The 22168-nt window shown below is 44.0% G+C and overlaps 1 protein-coding gene across 5 annotated transcripts in view; it reads right to left on the reverse strand.

Annotated features, from left to right (window-relative positions):
* Window positions 1-18464, reverse strand: part of CCDC13 (coiled-coil domain containing 13) — a 34883-nt gene extending 16419 nt beyond the window's left edge. For 2 of the 5 annotated variants that reach the window (XM_074946412.1, XM_074946410.1), the window contains exons 1-8: window positions 18322-18462; window positions 14343-14569; window positions 10724-10872; window positions 6595-6737; window positions 4673-4762; window positions 3395-3511; window positions 2301-2405; window positions 156-320 (exon numbers count right to left, since the gene is read on the reverse strand). In XM_074946412.1, coding sequence (XP_074802513.1) covers window positions 156-320; window positions 2301-2405; window positions 3395-3511; window positions 4673-4762; window positions 6595-6737; window positions 10724-10872; window positions 14343-14563 — 990 coding nt within the window. In that variant the 5' untranslated portion in view covers window positions 14564-14569; window positions 18322-18462. Of the gene's footprint in view, window positions 1-155; window positions 321-2300; window positions 2406-3394; window positions 3512-4672; window positions 4763-6594; window positions 6738-10723; window positions 10873-14342; window positions 14570-14894; window positions 15021-18321 lie in introns of all 5 variants that reach the window. The other 3 variants (XM_074946411.1, XM_074946414.1, XM_074946413.1) reach the window with 3 other exon arrangements.
* Window positions 18465-22168: the final 3704 nt, after the last annotated feature.

Below are 22168 nucleotides of genomic sequence, written 5' to 3' on the forward strand. Positions count from 1 at the left end.
TCTCCAACTCCTGGGCACTGAGACCCTACTTATATTTAGCCCCGGGTGGGTGTGACAGTGCCCTATCCCTTCTCTAGTGCACCTACACAAAGGGAGGCAGAGTTCTTACATATTACATATTATATGCAAATCTATCACAACTCCCCGTGCCTTACCTGCAAGGCTTCTTTCTTTTCTTTTTCCAAGCTGCGAATCCGTAACAGGTTTTTCTCTTGGGCTGACAGCTTCCGTGGATCTGTAAGGGCCAGCATTTCCTCATCAACATTATTCACTGATGCTCTGCTCTTGCTCTGACCCAACTGATTCTCCAGCTCTCGAACCTAGGGGAGAATGTGAAAGTACACTCAGGACCTAATTCCGGCTTTGGCTGTGTATGCATTGCTTCTATTGATGTCAAAGATGCCAAAAGTTGGATCTGGTCCAGAGTGGAGAGTCATGTCATATAGTTATTGACATTACAAATCACAGTTAGCTGGCACAGCAGCAGGGCCCACTCTTTCAAATTCCTGTTCATAGATGTCTACACCAGGCAGGTGGGCACAACTAGACACAGGAAGGTATGTCTGCAGGAGGGAAGACCCATTTTGGCCACAGAAAAGCTGGAATTTACCGTTTTAGCCAATGAAAGTGAAAAGTCCCTGTTCAGCTGCATGCACCTAACTGCAGTGGAGTGACAGCACACAAGAAAACAACCAGAGAGAAGCCTTATGTCCTGTGTCAGCAGCTTGTCTCCATTTCCCAAGTGGCAGTAAGGTGGATGAAGCCCCTCAGAAATAATGGAGAGTTAAAGATGTCACTAGAAGGTTCATTGCTCAGCATCTTGGACCAGGATCCTCATTGTAAGTGCAGGATTCCCAACACCAATGGAGCTGAAGTTTGAAATAGTTTAATTAATAAAAAGGCGTACTTGTGGCACCATAGAGACTAACCAATTTTACAGTTGATAGATTTCCACTCCATACGGCTAAATGCAATGCCTTGCATAATGACAGGTTTCAGAGTAACAGCCACAAGTAGTCCTTTTCTTTTTGCAAATACAGACTAACACGGCTGTTACTCTGAAACCAGTTTAATTAATGTAACACAAAATTTCCTAGGGTGGGTGTGTTTAAAAAAAACAACCAAAAACTCAAACCCCAGATTTCAATATATTGTAGAGCTGTTTATTTTAATGCCTGTTTATCTGAGCACTAAATGACTGGCCATTTATTTGCATTAAATAATTTCTGTATACTTGGCCACATGCTGCAAGCAAGTGATGCTTCTGCAACTGCTACAAATTAAGAATTAAATAAATTAGGGACTAGCAATCTTCTTCATTCTCTCCCTTACTCAGTCACAACAATATAGCCCATGGTTATGGACAGTGCTCCAGCACCTGACTTACACAGCACTAGATGCTGCAAGACTTTTTAAAAGGCAGAAATCAAACTTTTAAAAAAATGTATTTTCTAAACAAACCAACCTTCTCCAACCCCCCAAAATACATGTCAAGTTTTCACATCGCTTTGCTTTAAGGTGTGATTTTACACCTTATATGATCATAACATCATGCCATGCTTGTAACACTATCATGAAAACTTACCAGCCAAATACAAAATTTAGAATCACGAAATGTAAGGTAGGAAGAGACTTTGAGAGGTCATCAAGTCCAGCTGCCTGCACTGAGGCACGACCCAATCTGTTCTTAACATCTCCAATGATGTGGAGAACAATTGATTGCCTTCCTCTTTATAACAGCCTTTAACGTGGCTGAAGACTGTTATCAGGTCTCCCTTCAGTCTTCTTTTCTCAAAACTAAACATCCCCAGTTTTTTTTAACCTTTCCTCATAGGTCAAGTTTTCTAAACCTTTGATCACTGTTGTTGCTCTCCTCTGGACTCTCTCCAATTTGTCCATTTCTTCCCTAAATGTGGCAACTAGAACTGGACACAGTACTACAGCTGAGGCATCACCAGTGCTGAGTGGACCAGGACAATTACCTCACCTGTTACTCTAGAATGATATTAGCCTTCTTTTTGTGACTGCACTACTTGCCTAGCATTGATTGTGACTTATTGATAACAAGACAGCTAGTGATATTTTACTTGCTCATCAGAAGAAAAAAAAATACTCACCACAGGTGAACGAACAGGTGGGATTTTGCAGGACTGCACTATACAATATGTCCATGTTCAAAATGTCATAATTTCAACAAACATGGAGGCCCAGTATGTGTTTGCAAGTTTGCACTCAGCTCTAAACACCAAAAAGATAACTTTACATATAGATTAAGAAAAAGACCCAGAGTAGAAACTTACCTTGCCTTGCAGAACAAGTATTTGCTGGGCCCGTCCACGCCAACTGCCAGAGATGGTCGAGAGATTTTGAATGTTCACATCTTCACCAACTTCACTTGCTAAAAGCTGTGAATAAGCCATGAATATTAACAAAGAGACTGGGCTATATGTGTGTGTGTGTGTATATAAATGTGGCCCTTCTCCTAGCAAACACAAAATACTGAATTTATATACATACTTATTGTAACCCTTTGGTGCCTGTAACTCATATTCAGCCTATATGAAGCAAGCTCTGTCAGATCAATACTACAACAGACAACTGTTTGTGACCAGATTTTGGCTAATATTAATGGCTTCACTGGGAACCAAAGTACCAACAAATTCTTGCTGAAATGGGTATTTAAATACAATTCACTATTTAAAGGTTGGATATTCTTCTTTCTTTAGAAAGGAACCACTCAATAAAATGTCTGAAATGTCCTTACAGTGAAAGGTGAATCAATACTATATATATGTGGAGGGGGCATTCAAGTTGTACTACATGGCCACCAGTATTAACAGATAAAAATCCCTTTAGTAACCATTATTAACAAGGAAGTATCATGTGGGAAGAGTGCAGAATAATGCACTAAGGGGCCACAGTGAATCAGGAAGGAATAAATTGCTCTGAAGCCCCAGTTCAGCAACTATAAGCATGGATTTAAATACCATTGACTTGAATAAGATTTAAGCCTATGCTTAAAGCTAAGTATGTGATTAAATGCTTTGCTGAATAGAGATGCGCTTAGGCACATACTTAGTGCTAATCACAAGTTTAACTGTTTTGTTGAATCAGGGCATAAATGTCGTACAAGATTCAGAATTATACTATCAATAGAAATATTGGAAAGTGATGGTGGCATTGATAGATCAGGAATTACATGTAGCTCAGTGTTCTCCACTTTAGAATCCAACCAGTGTTATCACCCCTCTTGTGCCTTCCTTCCTGGTGCATCAAGGAGACTAATCAAAACCAAGAGAAAACAAAGCACCATTCTTGATTTAACAAACAAACGGTCTCCCTTACAGAAACCAGGCCCAGATCACTATATACATTACAAGATGTGGACTAGTACCTTTTGCATCATTTTTAGTTCCTGTTTTGTGGTTTGGAGCTGATTGCGATACTCCATTGCTTTAAAGTTGGCTGCAGTTAATTTTTCTTGCAAAGCTTTCAACTCTGGACTTTCAGGCTTTGAGAGAAGGAAAATGTGTTTGATAAGGATGGAATCCACTATAGAAAACAGAACTGACTACCAGAAAGGACAATACGTGACCAAGAGGAAAGCTCAGATGTGTCTCAGAATGGGTTGATACAGAATAGCAATGTACATGTACATTCTGAGAGATATAGTGACCTTTCAGCAAAGGATGTCTCAGTCTACAAATAGCTCCTGATCAAACCCATCTGTCTTGAGGAGACAGAGGGACACCCTTCATCACAGACTGGACTCCAAGTCCTAATCAGCCCGTTCGCCTTGGCTGTGTAGCAGTGGATTGTGCTTCCTCTAATAATAATGATACTCTGTGCATCTTGTGAATCCTCAAAAGTGCTTCTGCAAACAATAATGAATTAACCCTCAACATTGACGTGAAACAAGTAACTGTTATTATACCCCTTTTACAGATGGGGAAACTGAGTGTTCAGTGGTCTGCCCTGGATCCCACAGTCAGTCTGTGGCAGAGCCCAGAATACAGCCTAGATCTCCCTGACTCCAAGTCCTGTGTTTTAGCCTCTGGGTCATCCTGCCTCTCCAATGCCTCTTCTACCATCCTTCCACTAGGCTCCCAAGCTGTGGAATAACCCCTTAACTGAGTTGTGTTATTGAAAGAAAATAAAAACAAACCACAATGCAACTCTGACAGAACTTGGCAGGGACCTCTTAAAAATTAACAATTATTGTTTCTTTTATCTATGGAAATAATTATCAATTCTCCTGTAACCCCCCCTCCCCCCCAATTATGATGGTATGTGGTAGATCATGGTTTGCTTGGTGAGCTCTGAAGCTGACATGTACTATAACCCTTGTTTAATCGGAGGCCCTGTAAAGATGCAGCAGGGAGAGAGGAAAGATCAGTTGACCAGGTCACAAAACTTTTTCTTTTCCAACACTATAACCACCCACTCAAACTCACTCACTGAGTTTGAACATACAGCAATTAGGACAGATTATAACACCAGCGGCAAGGATAGATGATTTCATCATGATGAAAGAGACTGTACAACAGAAAGGAACAAATTATTAGTTGTCATTTTGAATTTTTCTATAAAAAACATAGCTCATGAAAGCTTATGCTCAAATAAATTTGTTAGTCTCTAAGGTGCCACAAGTACTTCTTTTCTTAATTCATACCCAGTTTCCTTCCATCGTTCTCAACATCGATTGCTTGATTCCTGAGTCATTGCCACCAAGAGACTGGATTTTTCCGAGGGCTGTTTGTAGCTGAAACACATGCACACATTACAGAATGCATACAGTGACCAGAGCATAACTCCAAGGAAGATTACGCTGAAGAATAACAGTGACTTCAAAAGCATGTGTAGCTTTTAATTACTCCAGCAAAAATGTCTTCATCTTCCACTAAACTTTCCAGGTAGCCACATAAACACACATTTCAAAAACACATAATTAAATCTTCCCTGAGAGAAGCTGTGCTATTTTACTAAAAGAGAGAAGCGCAACCAGCTGCTGACTTGCAATTGTGGGATCAGTCGTCAAATGTGGGCACCGAGGGATGCTCACATTCAGGAGTTAGGTACATAAAGCAGGTATCTATGTACTTAAATGCAGATCAAGTCTAATAGAGATCAATGCATGGGATCAGAACATCCTATTATGATGCTGTATGCATAAACATACAGCTAAGGGTAGCATAAAATCCCTCCTTTACCTGTAAGGGGTTAAGAAGCTCAAATAAACTGGTTGGCACCTGACCAAAAAGACCAATGAAGGAAGAAGATCCTTTCAAATCTGTGGGGGGAGGTTATTTGTTTGTGTTTTCTTTGTTGTTCTCTCCGGGACAGAGGGAGACCAGGGCAGAAAAAAACAACCGCCTCCTAAAACCCTACTTAAAATAAGCATCTAGATTACAAAAATTGTAAGTAAAGCAAGGAAATGCATTAGATTATCTTTTGTTTTAGCTTGTGAATTTTCCCTAAGCTAAGAGGGAGGTTTATTCCTGTTTTTTTGTAACTTTAAAGTTTTGCCTAGAGCGGAATCCTCTGTGTTTTAAATGTTATTACCCTGTAAAATTACCTTTCATCCTGATTTTACAGAGGTGCTTCTTTTACTTTTTTCTTTATAATAAAGTTCTGTTTTTAAGAATCTGATTGGTTTTTAGTGTCCTAAAAACGCAAGAGTCTGGTCTGTGCTCACCTGGTTTACCTATTTGGTTGGTATATGATTCTCAAGCCTCCCCAGGAAACAGGGTGAAGGAGTTTGGGGGGATATTTTGGGGAAACAGGAACTCCAAGTGATCCTTTTCCTGAATCTTTGTCTAGCTCATTTGGTGGTGGCAGCAGTACCCATCCAAGGACAAGGAAGGATTTGTGCCTTGGGGAAGTTTTTAACCTAAGCTGGTAGAAATAAGCTTAGGGGGTCTTTCAGGCAGGTCCCCACATCTGTACCCCAGAGTTCAGAGTGGGGAGGGAACCCTGACAGATGCTCACGTCTAAAATCGGTTTGCTCAATAAAATGTAGACTTTTGAATTCCAATTCACCCATTTTATATGAAAATCATGCAAAATTGAATAAAAGAAATTATTTTACTTAACCCTATGACTCCATAGGTATTTTAAAGGGGAAAAATCCTACTGTGTAATACCCCATGACTGAGCTTCAGGAAAGTTAGGGCTCCTTTTGGATTAGCTGGGACAGCTCTACAGGTCTGTGGCCTCATTCTCCAAGGTGCGGAGAAATAATTCCTACCAAAAAAGAGCCACCCCAGAAGGCATAACTAGAAGATTGCTGTGATTACCCTTTGGACAAGCACCTGCATTTTCAGATACAAATTACTATTTCTAACTGGCATTTCATGAATCTCTGGCTCATTATACCTCATTCCCATCCTTCCAGAAAGGATGGAAACTGCTAAAAGAATGAACCCATCTGTCCTTCCAAGGGCAGGGATGAAAAGAACCCATGGCAAGAACTGATGCTGTAACAAGCCGACCAGTAGCAACAAGAATCAAAACCAGTTTCTCAAGCTGACATTGCCCTCAGAAAGCTACTGGCCTGATTTCGAAGCTCTACCATGACAACAGAAGAGACCGTACTTCTTTTTCAAGCTCTTTGACTTTGTTATTCAGCTGTTTCACTTTGGCTTTTTCACTCTCTGTCTCAGCAGTTAGCTCACGATTCTTTTTGGACAGTTCAACGATTTTAGTAGCTGCAACATCCCCTGCTAAACCAGACATCCCTGAAGAAAAAAAAGAGAAATATATAAAATGAAGGAAAAATCTTAGCTGCAGGATCCAGATTAACTAATGTTTTTCTTCTCTACCAAGAGCATACTGTATTTTTATGACCAAACCTCCTTCATTTAGATCTGTACTAAGCACAACTGCATGGTTAAAGAGAGAGTGCATAGCAAGGGAGAGAGAGAGGCATTCATGATCCGACTTATGCCACTCAGCCCTCAGTTAGTGCTCACCCAATATCTTATCATGGTGCTGGAGGCACTATGTTCCTGGAGGTACCGTCTTTGGCATGAGACATAAAGCAGAGGCCCTTTCCACTTGTGGTCATGAATGCCTTGTCCATGCTAAGCTATAACCCACATTTCGACAAATGCCAGCAAGAATGCAGCTGCTCTAGGAGTAGCAATGGCATAAGCACTAGTATAGACAAGGCTCAGCTAGTTTGCTCATGGTATTGTGAGAGCCTGTTTTGAGTAGGTTTTTGTGACATGGTGGTGAAAATACCAATGCCCGGTTTGCACTGGCAGCTTAGCACTGGAGCAGCTGCTGAACCAAAGGTACCAGTTTTGCTCGATCCCTTCACTGTTCTAAAGGGTTAGAATCCTGGCTACATGCCAAATGGGTAATTAAACTGTTCCTATTAAAAAACCCCTTGTACTTTCACATGGGTTCTTAATAGTTCCACAATGTTACTGTACACTGTCAAACAGATGCTACATTCTCCCCGAGCTGTAGATAAAGTAATCTTTGCATACCATTCAGACTGTCATGTAATTTAAGTGATGAAAAGGTACTATGTACAAGTACAATAATAATTAAAAACATGTACAAGAATATCTCTATCTCTACAGTAATACACAGGAAGTAAAATCCCTGAGCAGTAACTCTTCCGCATGTATATGAAGATTTTGCTGGGCTACTGCCATTAGCTGCCAAACCCCCATAGTTCTGCTGATCTGTCCCCTCAGCGTTTCAAGCTTTGAGATGACCTGTTTGCCAATGTCTGTAAGGATCCTCGGTATCTCATACCACATGAATTCTGATGCAATGTATGGAACCCAATTAATTCTAAATCTCTTACGAAAATGTTATGCCTCGTACAACTCAATTTACTTAAAATGGATCACACAGAGTGTGGGTCAGGGGAGAGTGTGACACAATATGTATTACTATTGAAAATCCTTGCAAAGAAACTAATTCATCTCTTATTGAAAAATGTGTCTGCATCATTCTTGCTCTTTTGATCTGGTGTAATACTTCCTCCCATCTCCGGGAACTATTACTCCTCCTCCTCCTCTTCATAATAATTAACAATTAGTGATAATTATTATAATAAAAACAAATAAATAGCATTTTCATGCAAGAGGCTTAAAGTGCTTTATACCTCTGAGAGATGGGTGATGATCATTATCTCCATATTACAGATATGGAAAATTGAGATACAGAGGCCAGATTTTTAAAGGCATTTAGGTACCTAATTCCCATTTAAATCAATGGGTGTTAGGCACTTAAATACCTTAAAAATCTGGCCCAGAGTGACTTGCCCAAGGCTACCCTGTGTGTCAGCTGCAGGAGCAGAAACAGAATTCAGGAGTCCTGGCTCCCAGTTTCTAGCTCTAACCATTAGACATACTGTGTTTTGGTTATTAAATATAAGATGCAAGGAATAAGAAAGCATGAACATATCAGGTATGCATCATTCAGTCGTGCTTATTGCAGTTATTCTCCTTTCCTATTTTGGTCATCGTAGCTACTCTGGGCAACAATGACGCCTGGTGGAAGAAGCTAGGACTGCATGTCTAAATTGTTAAACACCCAGTACCATTTAAGTTTTATGCAGTTTTAATCATAGCTCTCCACCTAGCCAGGGCCCCAAGTGTGTGTGATACAAGCATTTAAACAGGGCAGAGATGCAAAATGAGGAATGCAACACAAAATAACAGAGGAGGAATTTAAGAGCCTGTGGCATTTGTTTCTTCAACATGAATAAAGTTTCTAAAATTTGACTTTCAGGATTCATCATTTTTGATGTCAGTAATAAACAGCTAACAGATCTGTGTGGAACTGAGGTTCGTTTATGTCTCAGATGTGCCTCCTGTAAGATACAATAAATAAAGAATAATATTTTGCCTTTTTAGAGCACCTTTCATCTAAGAATCTCAAAGCTCTTTTACAAACAGACATTAATTCTTAGGTTTCAGAGTAGCAGCCGTGTTAGTCTGTATCCGCAAAAAGAAAAGAAGGACTTGTGGCACCTTAGAGACTAACAAATTTATTTGAGCATAAGCTTTCGTGAGCTACAGCTCACTTCATCGAACGCATTCAGTGGAAAATACAGTGGGGAGACTTATAATTCTTAGAATATCCTTCCCTCTGACATAGGAAATATCATTACCCCCATTTTACAGATGAGGACACAGAGGTTGAATGACTTGTTTAAGACCACATAGTGCGTCAGTGGCAAATCCAGCACTAAAACCCAGAGGTCCAGGTGCCCATTCCTCTGGACAACACCCACAACTCCCATCTCAGGTGAGAGATCTGAATTTACTGCATCCTTAGCTGGAGTTTATTAAGGGGAAAAATGACAACCGGAGCATGTAATTACAATATGACTGAAAGAGGAGCATTTAGCAAGCCCAAACTTTTCTTTAGAAAAAGAGATAAAAGCATTAATAGAAATGGTGAGACTTTAACAGGAGAAGAACTAGACACTTTGAGTGATGATGCTAAAAGCACCTGAGTGGTTTCACTAATGGTGATATAGTTGCTTTACATCTTTGGAGAAGGTTCTAACTCCTCCTCTACAAGCACATGAGAATGAAATTCAAGAGTATCATAATAATGATTCAATGCCAGTGACACCAAAGACAAAGTGTAGGAGCACAACCTCTAATCCCCATCAGCAATTCCACTATGTCTCACTGTACCTGGAACAGGCCCACATAAGTTCCCTGTGACAAGAGGCCTGCTGTAGCCAACATGAAGGCCTGTGGTAGCTGAAGGAAGATGCTTTTGGTAGCCAAAAGGAGGGGCCCACAGTAGTCAGTGAAAAAAGGCCCAAGGCAGCACACTGAAGAGGCCTGTGGAGGCGACAGTGAAAGGCCACTGGCAGCTAGTGGAAGAGGCCCAGTATGGCCCTAAAAGGATTCAGCCAGGGGAAAAGAACAATACACATGCAGCACAAAGAGCGTTTTTTCCTCACATGAATAAAAGCACAGAGTGCTGCAGAGATGCTCCTCATCAGCCGTGACTACACACACGCTGCTTTTTGATCTGCTTTCTCCTCATTTTAAAGATGTTCTGGCCTGAAGTTACTGGGCTCGCTCTCCCTGGCTGCCATTTCAGTTGCAGGAATCAGCCAGAGAGTGGAAGAAAAGTGACGTGCAGCCTAAATTTGATACCACCATTCCCCAATAATTTCTGATATTCAGGAAGAAGAAAAGCCTCTAAGCACTCTCACATGATTGTTGAGAAACCCTAAAATATAATAGCAATCAGAAGAAAGAGGGTCCCTTGTAACACATCTCTGTGATATAGCTGGGTGTTAGGGACAGCTCCAAATCCTCTCAGGCAATTAGTCTCTTTTAAAAAGGCCTAACTAATTCACCAGACCCAGAGCCCTCAGTTTCCCTCACTCTCTCATACAGCATCAGTGCAGGGGAATTACTATAGCCCTAACACCGCAGGGCATGATTTTCAAAAGGCTGAGAACCTGCAACTCCAAATGAAATCAATGGAAGATGTGAAAATCCATAGTCACTCCTGCAGGTTGGATAGTGCTACATGGAAGGGATGAAGGTGCAGAGTATTGGGAGCAGTACCATGTAGGAAGTGGAGAGATGACATATGAAATCATTGTTATGAACTAAACTATTACCACAGTCCTGTTACCAGCTATAGTTATGAGCATCAAGCAAAAACAAGTTCCTACAAGATGGCCTGTCTTGCTGCAGTAGTGAGTCTATACATCTGTTCCGTTTACCTTTCAGGGCTAATCTCTCCTCCTCTATTTTCTTTCGAAGCTGCCGGATTTCAAAATCTCTCTCCTTCACCAGTTTGTACAGCCTGCCATTTTCATCTACAACCTCTCGAAGCTGATCCTGAAGCTGCTCGTTTTCATCCTCAAGCAACCTAGAAAACAAATCAGCAATTATGGCAGATACCAGCTTCAAATATATGCTCAGAATAATAAAATTAATAATAAGTTTGATTACACATAAAACCATACCTAATGAGCTATGTTCACTAGGGGTAAGTAAATTAAGTTTTGAGAGTCAATAAATTCAGTTAACTTCAGTGCTTCTGGTCTTTGTCTGGGACAAGGAGTGGAAATACCACAAGAAAGTTAGCTCTGGTAGGACTCCTGACTAAGTTATTGAGTTAACTTTGTCCTATAACTGCAGAGATGTTAACAGGCCACTCTACCTAGAGTGGTCCCTTACAATATTATGCTAAACAACCTGCTCCACCTGTTGCATTTACTGTGACGCTGGGAGTTCCTTTCCCACACCTGAAGAAGAGCTCTGTATGGCTTGAAAGCTTGTCTCTCTCACCAACAGAAGTTGGTCCAATAAAGATATTACCCTAACCACCTTGTCTCTCTAATATCCTGGGACTGACATGGCTCCAACTACACTGCATACAATGGAACTTAAGATCTTAGGTACTTAGATGGCTCCCATCCCCACAGTACCTGAGCACCTCTCAATCTTTAATGTAGTTATCCTCACAGCACCCCTATGAGGAACGGCAGTGCTATTATCCCTGTTTAACCAAGAGCCACAGAGAATCTAAGTGACTTCCCAAAATCACACAAGATGTTGGCAGAAGAGTAGGAATTGAACAAGGGTCTCCCAGAGCCCAGACTAGTACATTAGCCACTGGACCATCCTTCCTTGCCTTTCTTAAAGGGTGCCCATAAATGTCAGTTTCTGAATGGAGACCAAATCATGCCTGTGCAAAAAAAGAGGCGTTTTCTCTGCCCAAATCAATTTCTGGTTTTAGGTACATATTCCCTGTATAAATATAATTAGCAGAACCAATTTAAGGAAAGCTTCAAAACACTCATAATTAAGTGGTATATTCCTGATGTAAACCCCCAGATTAAAGGGAATTCAAAGCCTTCTGCAATATTCAAAAAGAAGAAGAGCAAACAATGCCGCAATCCACTCAGAGAGGTGAAAAAATACGTCATTCCCAGGTGTCTATCCAATTCCATAGAGACTCATACAGTAAAACAGTACCGTTTTTTGCTGGACATAAACTTGTGCACAAATACATTTTTAAACAGTTATGAAGTTAATCAGGAATAAAGTTTCAAAATCTAACCCTCCATTTCCAACTTTCCACATAGGTTTTCTTCAGAGCTGTTTTCCAAAATTTGACCAAAATTAGTTTTGCCAGAGGAGGATTAAACTCCTAACAACATATAAACAAAAAGAAAAGGAGGACTTGTGGCACCTTAGAGACTAACAAATTTATTTGAACATAAGCTTTCGTGAGCTACAGCTCACTTCATCGGATGCATTCAGTGGAAAATACAGTAGGGAGTTTTATATACACCGAGAACATGAAACAATGGGCGTTACCATACACACTGTAAGGAGAGTGATCACTTAAGGTGAGATATTACCAGCAGGAGAGCGGGCGGGGGTGGGGTGGGGTGGAGAACCTTTTGTGGTGATAATCAAGATGGGCCATTTCCAGCAGTTGACAAGAACGTCTGAGGAACGTGGGGTGATGACATCTTCATCATCTGGACCCATGGAAAAGAAGCCCTTGAGGAATTCCACCATGATTTCAACAATTTCCATCCCACCATCAACCTCAGCCTGGACCAATCCACACAAGAGATCCACTTCCTGGACACTGCGGTGCTAATAAGCGATGGTCACATAAACACCACCCTATATCGGAAACCTACATGCTATTCCTACCTACATGCCTCCAGCTTTCATCCAGACCACATCACACGATCCATAGTCTACAGCCAAGCTCTACGATACAACCGCATTTGCTCCAACGCCTCAGACAGAGACAAACACCTACAAGATCTCTATCAAGCATTCTTACAACTACAGTACCCACCTGCTGAAGTGAAGAAACAGATTGACAGAGCCAGAAGAGTACCCAGAAGTCACCTACTACAGGACAGGCCCAAGAAAGAAAATAACAGAACGCCACTAGCCATCACCTTCAGCCCCCAACTAAAATCTCTCCAACACATCATCAAGGATCTACAACCTATCCTGAAGGACGACCCATCACTCTCACAGATCTTGGGAGACAGGCCAGTCCTTGCTTACAGACAGCCCCCCAACCTGAAGCAAATACTCACCAGCAACCACACACCACACAACAGAACCACTAACTCAGGAACCTATCCTTGCAACAAAGCCCGTTGCCAACTGTGTCCACATATCTATTCAGGGGACACCATCATAGGACCTAATCACATCACCCACTCTATCAGAGGCTCGTTCACCTGCACATCCACCAATGTGATATATGCCATCATGTGCCAGCAATGCCCCTCTGCCATGTACATTGGCCAAACTGGACAGTCTCTACGTAAAAGAATAAATGGACACAAATCAGACGTCAAGAATTATAACATTCAAAAACCAGCTGGAGAACACTTCAATCTCTTTGGTCACTCGATTACAGACCTAAAGGTTGCAATTCTTCAACAAAAAAACTTCAAAAACAGACTCCAAGGAGAGACTGCTGAATTGGAATTAGTTTGCAAACTGGATACAATTAACTTAGGCTTGAATAAAGACTGGGAGTGGATGGGTCATTACACAAAGTAAAACTATTTCCCCATGTTTATTCCCCCCCCCCCGCCCCACTGTTCCTCAGTCATTCTTGTCAACTGCTGGAAATGGCCCACCTTGATTAACACTACAAAAGGTCCCCCCCGCCCCCCCCCCCCCGGGCTCTCCTGCTGGTAACAGCTCATCTTAAGTGATCACTCTCGTTACAGTGTGTATGGTAACACCCACTGTTTCATGTTCTCTGAGTATATAAATCTCCCCACTGTATTTTCCACTGAATGCATCCGATGAAGTGAGCTGTAGTTCACGAAAGCTTATGCTCAAATAAATTTGTTAGTCTCTAAGGTGCCACAAGTCCTCCTGTTCTTTTTGCGAATACAGACTAACACGGCTACTACTCTGAAACCTGCATATAAACAGACTTTCCTTTGAGAAACATCTCCATCATATCATATCGCTTTATTAGTTAGATTTGAGAATAAACTAAAGCAAAAAGGGGGAGTAGGTCACAGTGGAGTAGAGATGAGCTGTGGAGAGCTAATGAAAAGCATCAGTGAGGCCCTGGACCTTGGCATGAGTTGGCACCTGGTCTACAAGCATTACAGACAGCACTTCCCTCCCTCACTGGGGCGTTATGAGGATAAATACATTGAAGATTATCAGGTACTCAAATACTACAGTGATGAAGACCTGATAGCCCTACAGATAGATTTTCAATCCGTGATGACAGTAGTGATTTTACATATTAACGTCAGTGAGAGTTTGTAGGACGAGGTGCTAAGTACAGTTCTGTATCCTTTCTAACAATGTGAACTGTACCTTTACCTTTTGCTGATCTCTTCATTTGATAGTTGTCCATCTACTTTAAACAGATTTAAATCATCCTGGACTCCAAAAGTCTCCTTTGGGTTGTTGCTGCTGCCTTTCTGAATGTGCTGCTTTTCTTTCTTTTTCTCCATAAGATTTTGTAGCCTCCTCTGCTGTTGCTCCTGTAAAGCCTTAAACTGGATTTTTAAATTTTCATTCAGTCCTTTGTCAGAGTCCATGGTTTGCTAAAAACAAAACAAGAAAAAAATCAGAGCAGAAGATTACAGAATGAGAACCTTTTCAAAACTAGCCTCCCATCTAACTGGCTTCTTTGTGTCCTTTCCCACTCTCTCCTCTGCTCTGTCATAGATGCCACAAACCAATCTTCCCCTCTGCTAGCGGTTTACAAACCAGACCACAGGTAGCCTTCCCCCATACTTGAAGTTTAAAAAACAATGAATTAAATAATCATTTTAAAAGATAATCCAAACAAAAATCACAGTACTAACAAGATATATGCTATACTTTACTGATTAATAGGAACGTAGGAATTGCCAGACTGGATCAGACCTGTGGTCTTTCTAGTCCAATCTCCGGTCTCTCACAGTTGCCAGTACCAGATGCTTCAAGAGGAAGGTGAAAGAAACCTCACATTAGGCAGATGTGGGATAATCTTGTTGCACGTTAGGTTTCCTCCTAATTCCCAAAAGGTAGAGATTTGCTTAACGCCTGCAGCCTGTGGGTTAGTATCGCTTCCAAAATCTTTTAGCATGAACTATTATAACTCTGGATATTCCTGTTATCCTTATAAATGTCCAATCCGTTTTTGAACCTTGCTAAATTTTGGCCTCAGTGATCACTGCCTTCTGCTGCATTCCACCGCCCTCCCTGTGTTTGACATGAATCTAGAACGTAAGTTCCCTGGGCAAGGAGAGTGTCTTCAAGTATTTACAATGCTTTTGGTACAACATACATAAAAGATAATAACTTTTAAAGTCATGGCCTCCAAAAAGTAATTTATACAAATATATTTATCTTAGAGCAGTAGTTCTCAAAGCTGGTCCGCCACTTGTTCAGGGAAAGCCCCTGGCGCGCGGGACCAGTTTGTTTACCTGCCGCGTCCGCGGGTTCGGCCAATCGCGGCTCCCACTGGCCGTGGTTCGCCGCTCCAGGCCAATGGGGGCTGCGGGAAGCAGCATGGGCCAAGGGATGTGCTGGCCACAGCTTCCAACAGCCCCCATTGGCCTGGAGGGGTGAACCGCGGCCAGTGGGAGCTGCGATCGGCCGAACCTGGGGACGCGGCAGGTAAACAAACCGGTCCGGCGCGCCAGTGGCTTTCCCTGAACAAGCGGCGGACCGGCTTTGAGAACTGCTCTCTTAGAGAATATTCCATTTTTCTTGAATGAAGCCTTTAGTACTGGTTTAATGAAGAATTAACCAGAAGTAACGATTAAGGGATTTGGTAATTAGAAAACCTTCCACTCCAAGGTCAGTGGTTTGTGTGAATTAAATGAGTTTGGTGGCCTCAGTCCAGTGCCCCCACCCATCCCCTTTTTCGGCAGTATCAGCAGGGCTATGAACTGAATCAGGCCATGGAGACTGAACTGCCTTCTCTTACCCCATTAAAGTAGAGCTCACCAGACCCAAACGTGATTGTGGCTCCATTGTGCTAGGTGCTGTACAAATTGTTCGGTCTATAATAGTCTCACTCAAGTTCCTAACAAATGTCATTCCTTGCAAACTGTAACAATTTGGGGAATCTGTTTATGTACAACTTATGAATTCCGGTTGATGTTGTGAAGTTATTGTTATATCATGGAATACACCTCTGTGTGAATGTGGAACCCACCATTTGCTGATAAGGGCTGTAGCTCATACCCACCAGAGCAGGGACAATGCAGAGTCATTAACCTTCATGCCTGTGCTCTTACCGCACAATGGGTATGCTAAGAAGGCTGCCTGAGCAGAGAAGCAGGAGCGGAAAATCCTCAGCAGAAGAACAAAGAAACAAGGTGTAGGTAAGACATATAAACTTGAGACACAGAGACACACACACAGGAGAGAGGAAAAGACAGGAAGAATGCTTTCATAGTGGGGTTCCAGTTTAACTGCAAGACCAGCAAAGGATCAGAAAAAAATTAGCTGACTTATTCAGGCTCTGTGTTTCTGGAGAGAAACCATGAGGTGGAGGGAAGGATTTCAGACTTCCCAGAGTGCTCTGTTTAAGCCCAAAGAGCTCTCCAGAGGGGTACGAAACTGAGGCAGGAAAACATACACCTGTGTTCATTATTTTGAAAAGATCTTTATGTTGCTTGTGCTAAGTAAAGAACGATGTTTAAGAATCCTGTGCAGAGTCTGGGTGTCTGTTGGTGTTCACTGTCACGGGCCGCTGAAGAGGTAAAATGTAAACCAGAAGGTTCACACCTTCAGTGGAATTCTGGGGAACACAGAAGTGCTGCTGGGAAGGCTTGGGGGAGACAGCACTAGTTTCAGGACTCAGGCAATTGGGCTGCAGGGTCCCCACTGCCAAGAGGGGTGTCAGATGTGAGGTCTACAGCAGGAGTGCATGTCTAGAGACCCAAAGTCAGAAACAGTACCTAAACTCTGTCCAGCTCCAGCAAGCTAAAGGAACGTGGGATTCAGTGTTTGGATCCCTTCACGACAAACGGCTGAGTGTCCAGCAGGGGGAGCATGACCAGAACTGTGATACAACCCCCTGACAGTCAGCTATTGTGCATCCTTCTTGACAAAAAAGTTGATGATTTCACAAGCATGTAGAACAAAGTACACTTTCCCTCCAGACAGTCTGATCAAAATAGGATTGAGGCACTAAATAGGGCAGTGTGGGGAAGGCTGTACTGCTGTTGTCTGTGGGTAGCAGATTTAAATCTCCAGGACGGTCTACCAATGCTAGACATGTTCCAAGAGTGTTCTTTAAAAGAAAAAATAATTCAGACACGTTCTTAAAAAAACAACAACCCCAAGGTAAGAAAACATCTACAGTGATGAAAAATTATTTCATATATTATACATACATATATTATATATGCGAGCATATAAACACACATCTGAATACATGAATGGCAACCATTCTTCTCGAAAGACGATGGTGTAAGTGCCAATGTTTGTAGTTCAGTTACTGTGTGTCATGTTGCATCATTGCAAGCAGCTAAAGAGTCCAGTACATATATAATGTAAATCTCCACAGACATATGCAGGGGTTCAGGGGGCAAACGCATGGAGGTACAGCAATTATTTGTGGCCATATTGCATTACACAGGCATCCTCCATTACAATTCAGCATTGGTGTCCTAGCTTAGCACCCCCCGCCCTCAACCCAGGTGTATAGGCTGAAGCCAGCTCCTGCCACTGTGAAGGCACTGGCTGGGACACTCCCAGCGCACAAGACAGTGCCAACCCTTCCCCGCAGGGGCAGTGAGAGAAGTCCTCACCCCATGGGCACAGAGAGGAGTACTCCCCCTCCCCCGCCACAGAGGCCTGGCCTAGAGCCACCCCTTCCCCCAGGGGCACAGAGAGAAGTCCACCCCCCCCCCCATAGGCATGGGGGGAGTACCCCCCCAGAGGCCTGGCCTGGAGCCACCCCTCCCCCAGGGGCACAGAGAGAAGTCCTTGCCCCCCCATAGGCATAGGGGGGAGTACCTCCCCGCCCCAGAGGCCTGGCCTGGAGCCACCCCTCCCCCCAGGGCCATAAAGAGAAGTCCTTGCCCCCCCCCAGGGGCACAGGGACGAGAGCCCCCCTCCTGCCCGAGAAGCCTGGCCTGGAACCCCCCTCCCTACACCCCAGAGGCCTGGCCTGGAGCCACCCCTCCCCCTAGGGCCAGAAAGAGAGTCGTCCCCCCCCATTGGCACCCGGAGGACAGACCCCCCCCGGCCCCGCCCCCCCGGGGCACGGCCTGGACCCAGCTCCACCCGAAGCCCAGGGGCCCCCTGCCAGCCCCAGCTCGGGGTCGCTGGTCCCGCGGCGCCCCGCACCCACCTCCCGGGCTGCGACTCCCCTGGAGCTCCCGCGATCCGCGTCCCCTCAGCCCCCGCCCCGCCCGGGGGGCCGGGCAGCGCCACCAGCCCAACCCGAGAGCCCGCTCGCCGAGCCGCCCCCCCGGAGGAGGACGCGGGGCGGTTGCCCCAGCAACCATCCCCGCGGAGACGGGGCGGCCAGAAAGCAGAGGAGGGCGGCTCGGAGTGTTACGACATCCGGGGCCTTTCCTGAAGTCACGCCGCTTGGGTGGGAGCCGGCGGGGGTGGGGCCGCCGTGCACGTGCCTGGTGCGCCCTGGGCGCGGGGCCGGCTGGCGGGGCCGCGTGGCCTGGCCGCCTGCTTCCTCTCTGTGCACGGCGGTGCCGGGCAGTTCCATCTCCCGCTTCCTGCGTCACTTGCTCAATGCCTTGGGCTTTCGTGTGAGACCCGATTGCAATGAAGTTCCCCTGAATCGCTCGGGGAAGAGAGCTCCCTGTGATCTGGTACCAAGATTAATAGAGGCCAAGATCGAAGCAGGTGTCAGAGGGGTAGCAGTGCGAGTCTGTATCAGCAAAAACAAGGAGAGAGGCCTTGTGGCACTTTAGAGACGAACACATTTTTTGGGGCATAAGATTTTGTGGGCTAAAACCCACTTCATCGGAGGCATGGAGTGAACATACAGTAGGGAGGTATGAATACCTTACACGGCATAGGAAAAGATGGGAGTTGCCTTAGAGCTTCCACTGAAACAACAAGAAAAGGAGGACTAGTGGCACCTTGGAGACTAACCAATTTATTTGAGCATAAGCTTTCGTGAGCTACAGCTCACCATCTGATGAAGTGAGCTGTAGCTCACGAAAGCTTATGCTCAAATAAATTGGTTAGTCTCTAAGGTGCCACTAGTCCTCCTTTTCTTTTTGGGAATACAGACTAACACGGCTGCTATTCTGAAACCTGTCACTGAAACAACAGTATCACCCACATTAATTTAGGCACTGACTGTAATTACGTACCAAAACGTTTCACTTCAAGTTCAGGTTTAGTTTTCAAAAAGTAAACTAAAGAGTTATGTCATACGCCCATCACTTCATTAACCTGTGCTGCTTCATCGACTGAACTCTCTGTTTCTATTAAACTTGTACCTTTCCTTTCCATAAGGTGTTTTAATTTTAAATCAAGGGGCGAGATAGACACATGAAAAGTTGGTGAACTCTGCATAGCTAGATCCTGATAGTCGTGACTAGAAAGAATAACTGGTTGTTGAATACAGGGACTGGAGAAAGTGCTACATACCCTGTAAGGACATGTTGGGGTGGAACAAAACAAAAGCTTGGGTTTGTGACTGGATGCTCCAATCACCCATGATTAGATTTTTGGTAGTTAGTAACTACATGATACCGTCCCTGTCCACCACAGGCCACTTTCTCTGTTGGTGCCTTCCACTTGGTCGGTCAGACCGAGCAAGCTGCTGATCTATTCTGTTGTTGGTATGCATACTCCATTCCACACAAAACTGCTTCTATCTCAAACACATCACGCCTGCTGCAAATGAACTGACACCCCTTTTTCAGAGCAACAGACCATCCACAGGATTTTCCAAGTTTGAGTTTCTGGATGGAAAACCACCAGGGAGGGTACATTGAGATGCTCTCAGTAGATGTCATCTTCAAGGTGACCTACTGAATGGACATCCCCCCGATTCCAAATTGACATTCCTGTTCCAAACAATCCTGTTACAGATCCAAATTCCCAAGGGATCAAGGCCACGTTTTTGCATATGGGTGTACAATGTGTTCTGATGCATCCGATGAAGTGAGCTGTAGCTCACGAAAGCTTATGCTCAAATAAATTTGTTAGTCTCTAAGGTGCCACAAGTACTCCTTTTCTTAATGTGTTCTGAGTGTACCCCTAAGTTGGCAAGATCCTGTACTCATTGCTGATAAGCTGTTATCTTATCCACAAGGAGCACTGAAAAGAAAGATGCAACCTTAGTATGTTTACAATATTCAGATTCTCCCATGTGCCAACAATCAGGTTTAACACCACTGGGATGTGCATGAATTAAACTATGTTAACCAGAACTCTGGGGAAAGGGATGGTAGTGAGTCCACTAGTGGTCCTGAATTCAGGATGGGACATCCCTCATCCTGGGCTGGGTATTGTTGGGACTTTGGTCAATTTTGGGTTCCTGAACCGTGATTTCAAACAATACACTAAAGGCATAACATCAAGGTCCAAGTTTAGTTGGAAGTGTGGTCTGAACACAGGCCTTATATCCCCCTACATCTTCGTATTCCAAATTATGCCAGACCAATTCTCCTATTATGGAGTTTTCAGTGGGCCTTATTTTGCCACATTCCATAAACAATTCCATGTACCAAATAAGGCATGATCATATGTTTCACCAGATCCTCCTTTTGAATCATTTTCTACATGTGGTAATACTTTTTTCCAATTTACATACAGCAAACATGTAGGCCAGCCCTTTTAAGTGAACTAAGGGTGATACTTTCCCTTCCAATACCCTTAACATGTTGTACAGGATAATTTACATACTGAGGTGATAACTCCTGTTTTGAAATCAGGAAAACAAAGTCCCCCTCTTTTGAATGATAAACAAACCATCCCCTGGCAGAGGTCTCATCCTGCACAATTAACAATATATGTACCCTAAGCAGATCTTCATGCTATACCTGCCTGACATGTAGACTAGAATTTGGTGGATAGTTCTATTAATCCACACACTAAATCTGACCCTATCCCACATTTTGTTATGCAGTTCCTCAGGGCCACAGATACATCACCATGCTAAAATAGTTTCATATTGTGAGGAAAGGGTAGTTTGTGTGTGTGTCATGCTGCAGCATCAGAAATGGCTAAAGGCCAGTACGTATATAAATATCCATAGATATGTGCATGGCCACACACACACAGGTACATCTATTTGTGGACATATTGCATTACACTGGTATTCTACATTACAATTAAGCATCAGTGCCACTGACAACCCCTCACCAGGACCCGGGCTCAGTTCCTCCACACTCAGGCACAGCTCAATGCTACCCTCTACCAAGGGGCTCAGCTTGGTGCCACCCTCACCCCAGCACCTTCAACAATCAGTCTATAGACTTTGGTTGAGACCAGACCCTGCCACTGCAAGGGCCTTGGCTAGTCACCCTCTCCTGCCCCAAAGGTACAGGATAAGTCCAACTCCTCCCCCCAGGGCCACAGAGAGAAGTGCTCCACCTTCCACACACACACACACACACACCCCCACCCACCCATGATATGACCTGTAGCTAGCTCATCAAAGCCCAGGTGCCCCTGCCAGACCCAGTGCAGACCCCACAGCACGAAGGCGACCATACATCCTGTTTTGGCCGGGACAGGACTTTTTAAGCCCTGTACCGGCCATCCTGACTTTTCCAGCAAAAGTGGGCCTTTGTCCCCCTTGCTCGTGCCAGCTTGATCAATTAGCAAGAACAAATGGGACAATGCCCTGTTTTGTCAAAAGAGTGGGGTACAGGGAGGCAGTCACGGCTCAGGCAAGCACCGATGCTAGCCCCAGCCTCACGCAGGTAGGCAGGCAGGGCTTGAGTGAGAAGCAACACCAACATCAGCCCCGCCCAGGGACTCCGGCAGCCAGCAACACCAGCACCAGCCCCATGTAGGGAGGAGGGCTCAGACAAGCAGCTTGGACAAGTGTCCCATAAGGTGTCCCATTTTCCTTTTGAGGAAATATGGTCACCCTACACAGCACCCCCAGGATCCCAGCCCCCCACAGGGTGCAAGTAGTTGAGCTCCTGTGATCTATATCCCCTCAACCCTCCCCCCAGGGGCCAGGCTGAACCATGAGTCCACCCCATCAG

Source organism: Natator depressus, chromosome 2 (genome assembly GCF_965152275.1).
Source record: "Natator depressus isolate rNatDep1 chromosome 2, rNatDep2.hap1, whole genome shotgun sequence".
NCBI classification, from domain to species: Eukaryota; Metazoa; Chordata; order Testudines; family Cheloniidae; genus Natator; species Natator depressus.